Source organism: Passer montanus, unplaced genomic scaffold (assembly GCF_014805655.1).
Source record: "Passer montanus isolate IOZ18808 unplaced genomic scaffold, ASM1480565v1 scaffold123, whole genome shotgun sequence".
In the NCBI taxonomy this organism is placed as follows: Eukaryota; Metazoa; Chordata; class Aves; order Passeriformes; family Passeridae; genus Passer; species Passer montanus.
This window is the reverse complement of record NW_024359056.1, coordinates 218,501-233,036: the sequence shown is the minus strand read 5'-3', so window position 1 is coordinate 233,036 and position 14,536 is coordinate 218,501. Positions and strand designations below refer to the sequence as shown.

Sequence of the window (14,536 nt, the reverse complement as noted above, 5' to 3'; positions counted from 1 at the left end):
CCGTCAAATTCAGGAGAAGTGTTGGTGTTACAAAAGGCAGATTTCAAATCTCCAAACATTAGTGTACATGAATAGAAGGCAAAAATTCTTATGACAGGTATTGTAGTACAGGATGATTGTAACACTTGTGCATACAAGTTTTTTCTCTAGCTTTAAAGAGTTCTGACACAGAAATAAGTGATTTCTTCACATTTGTAATGGGAAGCAAACAAAGAACACTACTGGAGTTGTATCTGCGTGGCTTCACTCTGATGGTGTTTCTGTTATTGAACTCCTTCAGTGAGTACAGTAATAAAAACCCACGATTTATACTCTTATGGCTGTTGATGGGAGGACTTCATGGTGTAAAAGGCTCATTTACAACTTTTGGTAAGCAAAGTGCTGATAAATATAGATATACGTATGAGAGAGATAAGACTGAAGTCACAAAATTACACCAAAAAGAGGTGTAGTTTTGACTTAGGCCTCCAAATAAACCTTGAAGTGGCGTTAAAACAGAAAGACGAGAACAAGATTAAAAGCAGGTGGGCTGTGGGGGGCCCTTGTGGCTCTGCACAGCTCCTGCCAGGAGGGGACAGCCGGGGGGTCGGGCTGTGCTCAGGGAACAGGGACAGGAGCAGAGGGAACAGCTCAGGCTGGGCCAGGGCAGCTCAGGGTGGGCACAGCAGGAATTTCTGCATGGAAAGGGGCTCAGGAACTGCCCAGGGAGGGCTGGAGTGCCCATCCCTGGAGGGGTCCCAGGAAGGCCTGGACGGGCGCTCTGGGCTGGCACAGGGCGGCACTGATCGGGCTCGGCCTGGGCTCGGCGGTGCGGGGCGCTGTTCCAGCCGGACCGTGGCACTCTGGGCTGGGACAGGGCGGCGATCGGGCACGCGGGCTCGGCGTTGCGGGGCGCTGTCCCAGCCCCACCGAGCCTCCCCCGCTCCCGCTCCCTCAGCCCTGCGCACGGCCGCGCCTGCGCAGCGCGGCGCGGCGGGGCGGGGCGGCCGGGCCCGGAACGGAGTGCGGGTTTGTTGTTTTTGCCCCAGCGGCTCCTCGGTCGCTTCAGCCGCGCCGCCGCCATGTCCAGCCCTCAGGAACAGGCGCAGCACAACAACAACAACAACCCGCCGGCGGACGGGACGCACGGCGAGCCCGGCCTCAACAGTGAGTGCGGGCGGGGAATGGCGCGGGGGGCCCTGAGGGGGCCGTGAGGGCCGCGAGCCCCTCGCTCCGCTCCGGCCGCCATTGGTGTAGGACGCGCCGCGCCAGCCGCCGGGGCCAGTGGCCGGGGCGCTGCGGGTGTACATGGGCCGGCTGGCACCGGGGAGCCCCGGCAGCGGGGGCGGCGGGGAGAGCCGAGGGGCCGCGCGGCACTGCCGGGTGGATAAAACGGGCTCGGGTGCTGTGGGAGTGCTGCGCCTGGCGGGACCTGAGCCGCCTCCTTTCGCAGGGCGCTGAGGGCGATCGAGTCCCCCGAGGAACGGCCCGAGCTCGTTGCGTGGTTACACGGAGTTTACCCGAGCAGCGACGGTGGGGATACAGCGGGGTAGGGGGAGGAGCGTGGCTGTGGGAATGAATTTATTCAGTGGCTGAGTCAATAGCACTGACGTGAGCTATTTCCCTCTATATCCGGCATCTCTGTCAGCTGCTTTGCTGCATCCTTTTGTTCCTGGGATAACCCTAGTAAGGCACATCATGTAGGCTCTGGTACTTACTTGGCAAATGCTTTCCTTTCGTTATAAACAGCTCCTTCAGGGTGTCTTTTCATCTCTAAATTTTAAGGATAGAAGAGGTGAATAAATTGCATTAATGATTAATGTAACCTCCGTGGTTTACGATGCAGTTTAGCTGACCACAAAATAAACTCGTTGGTTTCTTTTCCATAACTCAGTGGAAATTGTAGGAAAGGAAGAATAAACTGTGCCCTTTTCATGGCGCTGCTACTGTATTGTGGTAACACTGCATCGTGTGATAACCGTGGCACCTTAAACAATGTTACCTGAGTCAGTAATCTTGGCAAATTATTCAGGCCTGTTATACTTAAATAACAATTAGGCTGTCAAAGTTGCGACATGCTGGGTGCCTGACTCGATGCTTACTTCAGAAATTGCCATATTTGATGCCTGTATATTTTATTTTTGATTTCTGGTGATATGGTAGCTGTGGGACTCGTTAATCTGCTGGGTGATAGGAGCGACAAGAGCTGAGAGCTCTGTGAGCCAGGGATGGATCTGCCCACGGAGGTCTTGCTGCTGGGCCAGCAGTAGAGGCTCACCCAGCTCAGTGATTGCTGGAGGAGCCGAGCACAAGGTGGGAGAGGAAATGTTTGGCACTCTGTGCTCCAGCAACGAAACAAATGCACCCAGTCAGCTCCCCACAGCTTAGGGCTGCTTTCAGATGTTCAGCCCCTGCACAGTGCTTTGGTGGGAGAGGTGCATTTTGTGCCATTCAGCTTTTCAGTGAGCTTTTCAGGCTAACGAGCTGGGACATGTATTCATGGTGCTCTGTGTGTCATTTGTGCGTGTTTTTAGGGCCTTTTATTCAAAGATCCCTTAGCACTTGGAAGGCAGAAGAGCTGGGAATAAAACTGGTAACCTGTACTTTGTTGGGTCCATAGAGATAAAAAACCCAAGGTGCTTGCTTTGGGAATTCTAGATGCTTCCTATATTTTAATTATTATAAAGCTCTGTTACATATTGACAAGAAAAAATCCCACCTTAGGCAAGAGCCCATCTAGCTCTGTCATGGAAAATCTGCTTAATAATTACCGTTGTGGGAGTCTGGTTGGCTTTCTTTTCCTTTCCCTCTTTTTTTTTTAATGTTGTACTTCATTGCAAAAGTGATATCTATTAGTTTATTTAGGTTGATCATGTGTCAGACTACTTGTGAGCTACTGAGTTGGTAGTAGCTTGGAGTATTTTTATATCTGTAAAATGTATACAGATATTTAATTTATATATTGCCTTTGATATCTCCACTTCATTCACCGAGCTGAAATCAGAGGGAATAAACAAAATTTTGAGACCAGTCTTCCGCAACATGTTTAACTCCTGCTGTTTAAACAGTCCACCAAGTTATGGAAAAACATAGGATTAAAGTCAGTGTATATAAATTAATTGTGAAATAATTAGCCACAGAGCAAAGACAAAATTCAAACAATTTTTGGAGAAAAATACCATTCGTGTGAACAGTTGTTTGAATTTTTTTTTTTCTCCAAAGAGTGTGTGTTATGTGATTTGTGAAGGGAGGAGGTGCTGCCACATTTCTTAATTCTGTTACTCTTAATTCTACCACTCTTCATTCTGCCACATTTCCTATTTTACTGTCAAGTAGAAATATGGTGAAATTAAAAGTTCTCAGGTAGGTGATTAATGTACAGAAAAGCTGGAGGCAAACCCCATTCTCTGTTATTTGGGCAGTTTATTCTCCAATACGTTCCTGTCCGTCTCTTTGAAGAAACAGAGATTTTTATCCCTCTAATCAGTGTTTGAACCCAGTCATGTTGCCTGCTCCCTGTCCCAAACCGGTTGTGAGTGCCAGTGGGAGAGGGCAGCGTGCTGGAGCTTGATGGCAGATTATGCTTCCTTGAATGTATTTTGAGTCATTCCCGGTGAGGTCAGCTGGGAACGTGCTGCTCCTCATGTCAACTCCTGCTCAGCCCAGGGACTCTTTACTCACAGTAGAATTTGGGATTTCTTCCTACTATGGCCACAGAGTGTTTTAGATACATACAGAATTTGTCAGCCAAAGGTAAATGAGTAAAAACTTTATTTGTGACAGTGGATTTAGAGCTGTGTGTCAGAGTAAGCAGATCTGATCACCATCCTCTGGGTGTTCTAGTGTCAGAGGAACACATCCCCTCACGCTTTTGCCCTCTGCTGAGTTTTTTTGATCCTAGATGGCTTTGCAGATCCTGATTTTTCCAATAGCCAGAAGTGGTTGTTGGGGAATATAAAGCTTTTTTACCTAATTTTTGACCACTTGCTAACTGCATTTGCCACCTGCTTTTTTGCAGGTGTGGTCTCTTGCTGCTGCAAGGCAGAACAACCTTCCTGATGAAGCCCTTAGAGTTTGGCCATTTTATTTAGGAATTCAGACACCAGCAATCATCACCAATCTGGAACAGCACAGTCTCTGTCTGATGCTGACTGAGCAAAGCTGCCTCTTCCCAATTAACACCTGATTGTCTGAAAAGCCTAATGTGCTGTGCTGAGCTAGTGCCTGTGCACTCCCAAAATCCCCTGTTTGTGAATCCAGCCTGGGGAAACTAGGCAGGAACCACCAGAGCATGATGCTTCCATGGACATCACTGTAATGGCATCATGAATAATTGGCACTAAAGGAGAATTCTTCACCAAATCAAGTTGAAAACAGGCTCGTTATTAAACATCCCTTCCTGTGTCACTGATGAAGCTCCCAGAGACAAAACCATGCTACAAAAAATAAGTGCAGGCACTCCCAAGTACATTTCAGAAATCAAAAGTCAGTATTAAAATGTAGGACTTGTACAAATAATGCTCAGAATGTTGTATTTGTAGCTTCAGGCTTACTTTTCTTACTTGGATATTTTTACCTCTTGGGGAAGATGTTCAGACTTTAAAAAATAGTTAACCAAATAGAAAAAGAACTCTTGAAAGCACCATCAGGTGTAATAAACTAAATTACACAGGAGTTGTGGTGACATGTATCTCTACATGTCACCAGTTGAAACATAGCACTAAAGAATGTATCAGAACATACACTCTCATGTTTAGTTAATCTGCACATAAAACATAAGTGAAATACATTTTATCTACACACTGCATGAACTTTTTAGCAGCTGCTCTTGTCATCCAGAGTACACTCTTGCTCTTTGTTGAATCTTAGTGCACGTGTAGATGTCCCATAGGCAAAACTACCAAAAAATGGGGGAAAAACAGTCAATCAGAGATTTATGGGAGGTGTTTGTGCCAGGGCAAAGCAAGCTGAATGGGACCTGAGAATGGCAGCCTGCCTGTTGTGTAGAAAAATCTGGGATTGATCCAAGGCCTTTGGAAGTAAAGGAAAGGAGAATATAAAGCTGCACAGGGGGGAGTTTTGTAGTAGGGGCATAGGAATGAAAATTCTGTTTGAGAAAGGAATGTAGATCAGGGTGAGGTGTAATGGAGTGATCTGTAGTTAATGGAAGCTCCAAACTGCAGAGAGATGTGGCTGATTAAAGTGTTAATAGCTGGGGAGAAAGAGACAGCTTGATGACCAGCTCCAGAATTAGGGAGCAACAACGCAGCTTTTCGGGGTGTTTGTGTTGATGAAAGAAGAAGAACCCTGTTGCTGTTGTCTATCCCGTGTTTATGAGCTCTCTCAGGTCAGTGTGTGTTATCTGAAGCCAGCATGCTGGTGTTTCCCTCTGGGTGCAGTTGATAAACTGAAGGTGTGTTCAGTGCTGGGGTGTCCATGGGGTGACGTGTGGCTACCCTACAGGTTCCTGGGTGGAGCTGCAGATGAACGGCAACGGCAACAGCAACGACAACAGCAACGGCAAGAACGGGGGCCTGGAGCACGTCCCATCCTCCTCCTCCATCCACAATGGAGACATGGAGAAAATCCTCCTGGATGCACAGCACGAGTCAGGACAGAGCAGTTCAAGAGGTAGTTCCCACTGTGACAGGTAAAGGAGTGTTGGCTACTCTGCCTGTGATTTATTGCCCTTTTTGTCCTGTGGATGGGTAAAGCTTTTGGTCAGGGGGCAGTCTGCTGTGCTCCGGTATTTGGAATAGCTGCTGGCTCATGGTAACTGTGATGCTTCCACTGGTAATGACACAAAAGCACATGTAATTCAGAGTACTGGTAGCATTCCCTGCAAGAACAAAGGGAGATGTATCTTTTCTGTAACAGCTGAACTTTTGGGCAGTGCTTTCTTTGCTTTAGGGAGCTACTGTGAACTCTGTTGAGAAAGGTAGGATTATAAACTTAAAAAATTTGAAAAGGTGCGGGGGGTTGGGAAGACTTTCTAATGCTGCTGTTTGGGATCTGAAGGGTGGTGCAGTCTGTAACTCAGCTGAATAATGTCCAGAAGTGAATGAGGAAATGATTCAGCTGAGATTTACCTACACTGATGATTCTTTAGTTGACAAAATGACATTATGATTTCAATTTTTCTTTAGCCCGTCACCTCAAGATGATGGACAGATAACTTTTGATGTGGAAATGCACACAAGTAAAGACAGTAGTTCTCAGGTATTTTCTTTCTTAACTTTTAAAATATACATTTGTAAGTTATGGATATTTGATCTAGGCTTGAGGGGTAGAACATGCTCTTTGTGATGTCAAAAGACATATTCTGTTTTAATTGAAATTTGACTTGGAGATTAATAGTGTTGGAGTGAGGGAAAAATGAGTCTCCATCTGTACAGCTGAGAAATGCTACTTTCCTAGCAGTCATGTTACTGTGTAACCCTGCTGGCACTGGGTGTTAAAGCTCGTTTCAAATGTTCATATTTCTGCAGAAGATTTCAGGGTGCTCACTGATTGCTGTGCAGACACTCACATGACAGTGAGTAATCTCCATGACACAAACTGAGAGGAGACTAACGCTGAACTCTTAGTTTGATAATTTCATAAAATTTGCTGTCTTCAGCAGTACAAATAAAAAGCGTTCCTGGAAGAATGAAACCTTGCATTTAATTTTGTCAAAGACCTGGGACTGTTGCAGTTCTGCCCTGAGAACCAAAAGGGTCTGAACGAAGGTGTTGGTGAGCTCTGCATCTCACTTGGACTGTGCTATTTGATTACCTTTGGGTTTGCTGTGGTTCTCACTTAATGTTGTAAGTGGCTTATCTTATTTTAATAAGAGTCACTCAGGAGATTGTTTTAACACTAGGTAGGAGTTAAAGTCAGTGGTGTTCTCTACTCTTTCTAATTTATTTATTTTCTTGTGTGGTAACATTTGCATCTATTGATGTGAAGTTAAATCTTTATATACAATTAGAGTGAGTGCTTGCTTTTCCCTCTTGCATCTGGGATTCATCCAGTAGAAGCTACTCGTTGCAAGTAATGTAAATTTTAAATGACTAATAACACCTTTAAAAAGTCAAAATACTGGTTTTGAAACCTTTTCATTTGACTTGCCATGCTTTTAGTCATGTTCTGTGGGCTTTAAATGGCATGCCATCAACCTAATGTTTTTTTCCATTTGTAAATATTTTTTGCACAGTTCTGGTTTATTGCATTCAGGATTAAAATAATAATTTGTTTTAGTTAGTTAAAAAAAACCAAACAGCTTGCAATAATGTGGAAATCCTGGCTATATTAATAGAATTTGTGGTTTTCTGACTTCTGCTGGCAAAATCAAATCTCTTTGAAATAATCAGCAGTCCAAGAACACTTACTCGTTTATCAGGTGCCACCATTTGTGCTTATCATGTCACCACTGTTGTTGTCACTCTCAGTTTAACACCCTGAGGAGGAGCTAATTGTGTGTTACAAGGCTTGTCCCCTGTGTGTTTCAGTCCGAAGAAGAAGCAGTAGAAGGAGAGAAAGAATTGGAAGTTTTGAAGAAAAGTGCAGACTGGGTGTCAGACTGGTCAAGTAGGCCTGAAAACATTCCTCCCAAGTGAGTTCAGCTTCACATTTTTAATGAATATTAATATATTTTAATGAATAGATGAAGGAAAGGATTGTCACAGTCTCACACTCAAAATAAGTTCATCTTAGGAAGAGATTGATTTCTCTGTGGGGAGGCTAAAAAGGTCAAAACAATGAAGTATGAAAATCAAAAATAGCAACAGAATGACTTGAAGGTAATACAAAGCAACAGCAAGCTGATTGCAAGGTTTCTTGACAAAATTGTAATTAGTGGGAGAGCTGGGTACTTGGAGCTGGGATTCATGGGATTTAGTCTTGGCTTATTGAATGGAAGAGTGTTGAGCAAGACTCCTAAATTCTCTGTCCCTTTTTTTCTTTCTTTGTAAAATATGTAATGTTCATCCACGGAAGGGGAAACCTTGAGATCCTTGAATGCAAAGCATTTTTATTAAAATAGAGGATGCTGTCTAAATCTGGCAGACTTCTGTATCTGTGTTTGGAACCAAAAATGAGGCCTCTTGCTAACAAATCACATCCTGAAATTCCCTCTCTCGGACCTACCTCTCTCTGCAGCTCCTGCTCCCTTTGTGTCTATACTGTCTGTGTAAGTGGTCTCTGCACAATCCCCCCTCTTATTATCTTTGATTCCTTACTCTGTGTAAGGGATCTCGGGCTTTGATCTCTAGCTCTTTGTACTTAAAAAAAAAAAGTTCCTACAGAGATCTGTGCATTTGTGTGCAAAAAGAAAGAAAAAAAAAGGGAAAGAAACAAAAAAGTATTGTTGAATTTTTCCCCCTCCCCCTCTTCTTCCAGGGAATTCCATTTCAGACATCCTAAACGTTCAGTGTCTCTAAGTATGAGAAAAAGTGGAGCGATGAAAAAAGGTGGCATTTTCTCTGCAGAATTTCTTAAGGTTTTCATTCCATCTCTGTTCATATCTCATGTTTTGGCTCTGGGACTAGGGTAAGTATTAACCTAATTCTCACTTCAGCTTTGCCTTTCCACTTTGCTTGAATGTCAGGTCCTGCTGAAAAGGACTTTTTCTAGAGTAATAATTTTTGCCTGTCACTCAAACTTGCTGTACTTTTACAAAAGCAGGAAAACTTAGCAATGATTAGAACTTTACAGGCTTTAATGCACTTTATTTCTAGAATAAATCAAAGTTACATAGAATATGCATGGATGAGTTCGCAAATAACCTTTGCAGTTGTAACGTGCCATTTGATTATGTGCCTTCTATTTAAATGCTTGAGGTTATAAGGGGGAAAATTACAATAGATGAAGAATAACTTCTGCTGACCAGTATGAAACTCCACTGTACAAATAATGATGCTGAGGTGGTGTGCGTAGCACAAACTCTGTAATTTCCAGTTTACTGCGGGAAGGCAGGGAATATTCCTGTGCAATACGATATCCTTATACTTTTTATTTCAGCATCTACATTGGGAAACGCCTGACCACACCTTCAGCCAGCACTTATTGAACCCATGGAGTGCAAACCTGGACCCCATGTGACCTGTGAAGGTGTTACTGTCTCATTTAGTACATTTGACTTGAGACCATTTTAAGCATGACCCTGACTCCACCCTTTCCTTCCATATCCAGGTTTTTGCTAACTCTGGAATTCAGTATTGTGTTGGAACTCTGTTGAGGTGTTTGGCTATCCACATTCTTTCCCTCTCTCCCATTCCCCTGCCTCTTGGCCTGCAAGACACGTCAGAGTTGCTGGATGGAGTTTACAACTGTCTCTATGTTGCAAGGGCTTCTCTCAATGCAAAATGCCACCAGCAAGTTTAATTTTATCAGTGATGCTGTTGCCTCCTTAGTGCAACCTGACTTCAGTTGCAGTTGTGCATGGTCTAAGTGTTGACTGCATGGTGGTGATAAAACAATCTCTTTGGAAGGAAATTACTGATTGAAGCGGGAGAGTTTTTCTTTTGTGAAAAAGAAGCTGGTTATGGAATAAACTAAGAAATCACTGGCAATAAAGATCCAGTTTAAATCAGCTTTTGAGGGGAATTTACTCAGCCCCTTGTATTGGCTAACAAACACCATCTGAATTGCAGGAGGCAAAGACTGCATAAATTTTAAAGTAGGATAACTAAATCCATCAGCATATTTTAATACTAGGTAATTGTTGTAATCTTGTCTTTTCTATGAAGTCAGCTCCTTATTCCTTGTAGGAAAACCTGTCTGATACCTAGGAAATATTAGAAAAATTGCATTGTTTGCATGTGAAGAAGCTTTTTTTTTTCTTTACCTGTTTTCTTAAGGGAAAATTTTCAATGTGAAAATTTCCTTTTCACAGTAGTTCTAAATTAAGGAAAAGCCCAGCAGCTGTAGTGTAGGTAGGCTCTGTGTAAAAGGAAATTCTTCTGTTTGTTGTGGACCCATTTGCATCTCTGAAGATCCGGCAATTTCAGCAGGAAAAGCCTTTGACTCATCCTTAAGGGGGACAATCTTGCAGGTGCATAAAGGTTCAGAAGTTGTAAAAGCTCTGAAATGTCTTCTGCAAATGAATTTTCAATATTCCTCTCTCTCATTGTTTACTGTACAATCTCCTTTTTGGGGATACTTGGAACCTGAAAGTCACTTGTGATGTCTCATGTTAGGGTAGATTTCTCACTGATGTTGAACTTTTATCTTGGGGAACATTAAGCCTTGTCCTCCTTCAGTGACACTTCTTTTCAAAATGTGAAGCTTTAGTACCAAATTGTTACAAAGCATCGGGACAGTCTTGTCCCTAAATAGATTTTATTGGATTTCAGAACATGTAGCATGAACTCTGAAAGATAGAATACTCCTTTATATCTATATATATATATATATATGTGTATATATATATATAAATATGATATAGACTTTAATACTAAGTATTTAGGGAACCAATGCTAATTTTTAGACTAGCAAAAATCTCATTTAAATAAAAACTTTAGTTGGCTGGCTTGTAGAAAATAAGAAAATCTAGTCAGCCATTTGGAGAAAACAGCTACCTATAATTGTTGGCTTGCATCAGACCTTATAAAGTTGATTATTTGGTAGAGCAGTGATTGCATGAACCAATTGATGCATAGAAGCTAAATCCTAGCTGAGATTTGGATTAAAAAAAACTTTAGTTAGCTCCCAGGAGGTGAAAAAGTTAAGTATGAATCCACTGCTAAACTGTATTTATTTTCATTCTCTACTTCTGAATGCCGTCAGAGAATGCTTTCAGGGTGAACAACAAATCCTTTTGAATAATCTGCTTTTTTTTTTTCTATTAATTGTGAATGCTTAGTGGCACTTGAGCTGCCCACTAAGTGCAAGTTTGTTTTGGGTGTGGATGTTGGGTTTCACCCAAAGGTGGGGGCGGGCAGGGGAACCTGGTGGAGGGCATTTTAGAAAGCATCAAATACTTAATTTTACAGCCCTAAAATCTGAGGGGACAGGAGAAAGGCTGGACCACTTTCACTTCTAACACAGCACCTTGTTTTGTATGAAATTGGAGTAGTGGAAAAAGAGATTTTTACTAAGTAGGGAGTACTTTTTAAAGAGGAAAACCCAGTAAATTACACCTTTCTAAATTGAAAGGTCATTCTTTAGAGTATCTGATAAATAACAGTGCAAACTTGTGGCTGGAGTATCAAGACCACTAATGACATTTGGAGTAAAACCTGTGAAACCCAGAGCTGAGGAATGCCCCGTGGTCATTGTAACACTGGCTGGGATATAATGCAGTATTTATTGAGACCCTATTCTAAGCTTTGGAGGAAAATCTGCAACTTCCACTTTTACAATGAACAGGAACAGAGTGTTGTATCATTCACAAAGGGGTTTCAATTATTGAGAGTTGAAGTTTTGTTAAGATAAATGTTGTTTAAAAAGCTTTATACCTGTTTACAGTTTTGGAAAAAAAAAAGTGTAGGCTTCATTTTTCTTACATTCAGTGAAAACTGGCCTAGACTTGTAAATAGGATCAAGAAAAAAATGCATAAACTCGCACATTAAAGATGCAGGCTGACCTAACTGCAGCAAATGCATATTTACTTACTGTTTTCAAAAGTGAAAGCTGAAGATTGTTAGAAATTCAAATTTTTAATTGACATTTGTTGAAATATTGGAGTTAACTGAGCCAAAGTGATTATGCATTCTTCATAAATTAGTTAGCACTTTGTAACATTATATACAGTTTACATGTATAAGTTGTAGCTTATAAACATTTTGTGCCATTAAAGCTCTCACAAAACTGGTTGTCTGAAATTACTTCATGCTGCGCCTTTCTTTTGTCTTTCTTCTCTTTCCCTTTTTTTACAGGTCTGCTTTTTAAGATGTTTTATGGAACTGTTTTGTTCTGGGTGACACGAACATTGAAGCTGCTGTTTATAGACTGGAATAGTTTTTTTGAAAGATTGCTTGGGTTTGTTTTTGTTTTGTTTTTTTAGTGACATGGAATCATCTGCTTCATTTCCTGAAGCACTTAATAAAAATATTCCCCCTGGTTGGCCTTGTGTACCTTCTCCAAGTTCTCCAGCACCTTGTCCAGGAAAAACTCTGTAAGGAAAATAATGTGGTGGCATATTGAATGTAAAGTAGAATTGCTGAGATTTTGTATGATTTTTTGGTCAACTGTTGTATTCCTTGTATTTCTCTTCTGTTTCCTAATTGGGTTTAATTTGCAGATTAAAGAGTAAGGGACATAAACCCTAATTGTTAATCTGCCTCCATATTCTTGGTTCAAGAGCACAGGTTATTTCTGTTTATCAAGAGGAGAGTTGTTCATTGTAGGTGGAAATGGCATAATTCTGATTACTGGTACCACCCATTTTAGTTATTCTTTTCTATATTTTTAATATGTAAATCCAGAACTTTGTGTAAATGGGATTTTCTTTTTCTAGAGGAATAACAGAAAATTATAAATGCTACTTTCAGAAAGTTTCTCTCTCTGGGTCTCACAGTGAAACTTGGGCCTGAGCCTTTAAATTGCTTCAAAACCTTTTTAGTTATAATGCAAGAATAAATACAATATCATCTTGCATAAGGCAGCACTTTCTTTGCTCTGGGATTATTCTGGTGTAAATCACATTTTGAAGAAGTTGAGGACTGTCTTCAATTTATTTTCATTCTTGTCCAGCAATTTCAGTTTCTGGGGAATTTCCCTTCTGCTGTGACCTGAGGGAATCTCCAGGTGCTCTGGGACTGAGTTCAGTGGCGGGATGTTGAGTCTTCCTTACCCTGGATTCAGGCTTCACTGTACACATATGAAAAGCTTAGAATTTGAATTGTTTAATGGCAAAGTTCACTATCAAAACTTTATCTACACTTTGTGTGTATGCATCCTGTAAAGTATGCATTTCACCATCTGGAAGTGAAACCCTGATTCCCTGCAAGCGTTTGTAGGATCTTTGCCTTGTGTCTGTGATTTATGAGGATTCCTTTGTGTTTTGGGCCTTGAAAACCAAAATAAACCTCCAGAGTTCCTGAACTGTGCCCTGTAGTTCAACCAGCACTTTCAAAACAAAAACCTGGAGGTACTCCTGAAAAACCTGGTGCTGGATACAGCATCCCCGTGAAAAAGAAAGCTCAATTAGTTTCCACTTCATTAGGTCCCTCTTTGTGCCCTGCCCGATGTGAGCTGAGCTGACTCAGCCAGGCTGTGCTCCCAGTACAGGCAGTGCTGCATTAGGGGGAGAGCGAGGGGTGTTTTTCCAGGAAGGAAAGTAAACATTACTTAACTTTCTGAACTGCTGCCAGAGAATTTAGAGTATGGAAACATGCATTTTTTCTATTTTAAACTGTTTCCTAACGCTTTTCTGATAAGACTGGGAAGTTTGTTTAGAGATTTTTTTTTTAGTGATGCAGTTTGCATAACTTGCTGTTTGTTATCTGAAGACAAATCAGTGAATTTTAAGGTGAGAAAATGCCTTATTCTGGTGTTTATAAAAAAGAGAATAGTCCTACAGCTGATGAAGGACACATCCTTGCAAAGCTGTCAGTGTGTGGAGTTGTGCAGAACCTACACCTTGAGCTGTTCCAGTCTTTAACTTCCACCTTACTTTGAAATTAAATTTCAGCCCCTGGATCCTGGAAGGCCTTTCTGTGGTAGATCAAGGAGCCTCTGACTCTTAATGGTTGATGTGTGTAACTGGAGCTGGCACGACTTAGGACGGGGCTGTTCAGGGGCCACTGCTTTGTTTTCACCTCCAGGGAAGGAGGATGTAAAGGAAATTTACAGTTTCATCAGGAACTGCAGTGCCAGGACAAGGACTAATGGGTCCAGACTGAAAGAGGGGAAATTTAGGTGAGATATACAGAGGAAATTCTTCCCTGGGAGGGTGAGGAAGCCCTGGCATAGGTTGCCAAAAGAAGCTGTGAGTGTCCAAGGTCAGGATGGATGTGCCTGGAGCACCCTGGGATAGTGGAAGATGTCCCTGCCCATGGCAGGGGGTGGAATGGCATGGTCTTTAATGTCCCTTCCAACCCAAACCATTCCAGGATTCTATGAAGAGGAGGATGTACACTAAATCAGTATTCCAAATTTGGAACTGTTCTGGATTTTTCTGTCTGACAATTCCTGCTGAAGGTCTGGAGGATGCTTTGTGACCAGTGTTTACACCCAGTGGTGCTGGATAAGATAGAATTCCTTTCAGCACAGTTTCCTTCAGATGGGAGGTCAGAAGGAGCTGCAGACTCTGCCCTGCGGGGCTGGGCAGGGTCTGTCTGTGCTGCCCAGGGCTGGCAAGGTCAGAGCATTTCTGCTCCTGGGCTCATCAAGCCAGCTCCAGTTACAGGATTTTTTGTGAAAATAGAGCTACTTTTATAAATACTGGTAAGATGGGAACAAAGTTCCTGTCAGAGTCAGAAATGGATACACAGAGCTGAGTTTTTCAGCTTCATCTTTGCAAAGTCAGAATTAAAGCCTTGTAGTGTGTGAGGGCCGGCCAGAGCTGAAGCAGTGCTCAGATATTTTTTTCAAAGAATGGGACATAAAAATCTCTTTGTACTCGCAAGACTT

General features: G+C 42.2%; 1 protein-coding gene across 2 annotated transcripts; it reads left to right on the top strand.

Moving 5' to 3' along the window:
• Window positions 1–951: 951 nt before the first annotated feature.
• Window positions 952–12,231, top strand: BNIP3L (BCL2 interacting protein 3 like). Of its 2 annotated transcripts, XM_039698309.1 has the most exons (7): window positions 952–1,146; window positions 1,433–1,512; window positions 5,443–5,629; window positions 6,126–6,198; window positions 7,470–7,573; window positions 8,359–8,508; window positions 8,980–12,231. In XM_039698309.1, exons 3-7 carry the CDS (start codon window positions 5,463–5,465, stop codon window positions 9,026–9,028), a joined length of 543 nt encoding a protein of 180 aa, XP_039554243.1. In that variant the 5' UTR covers window positions 952–1,146; window positions 1,433–1,512; window positions 5,443–5,462; the 3' UTR covers window positions 9,029–12,231. The 2 variants fall into 2 exon arrangements, with proteins under 2 accessions (XP_039554243.1, XP_039554242.1); XM_039698308.1 differs by lacking the exon at window positions 1,433–1,512 and having other exon boundaries at window positions 958–1,146.
• The last annotated feature ends 2,305 nt before the right edge of the window (window positions 12,232–14,536 follow it).

Bases quoted from the DNA above. Each gene is read 5' to 3' on its own strand.
- BNIP3L (XM_039698308.1), top strand. From the start codon at position 1,062: ATGTCCAGCCCTCAGGAACAGGCGCAGCACAACAACAACAACAACCCG. The intron at 6,199-7,469 runs GTATTTTCTTTC...TGTGTGTTTCAG, and splicing joins GTAAAGACAGTAGTTCTCAG to TCCGAAGAAGAAGCAGTAGA. The intron at 7,574-8,358 runs GTGAGTTCAGCT...CTCTTCTTCCAG, and splicing joins CCTGAAAACATTCCTCCCAA to GGAATTCCATTTCAGACATC.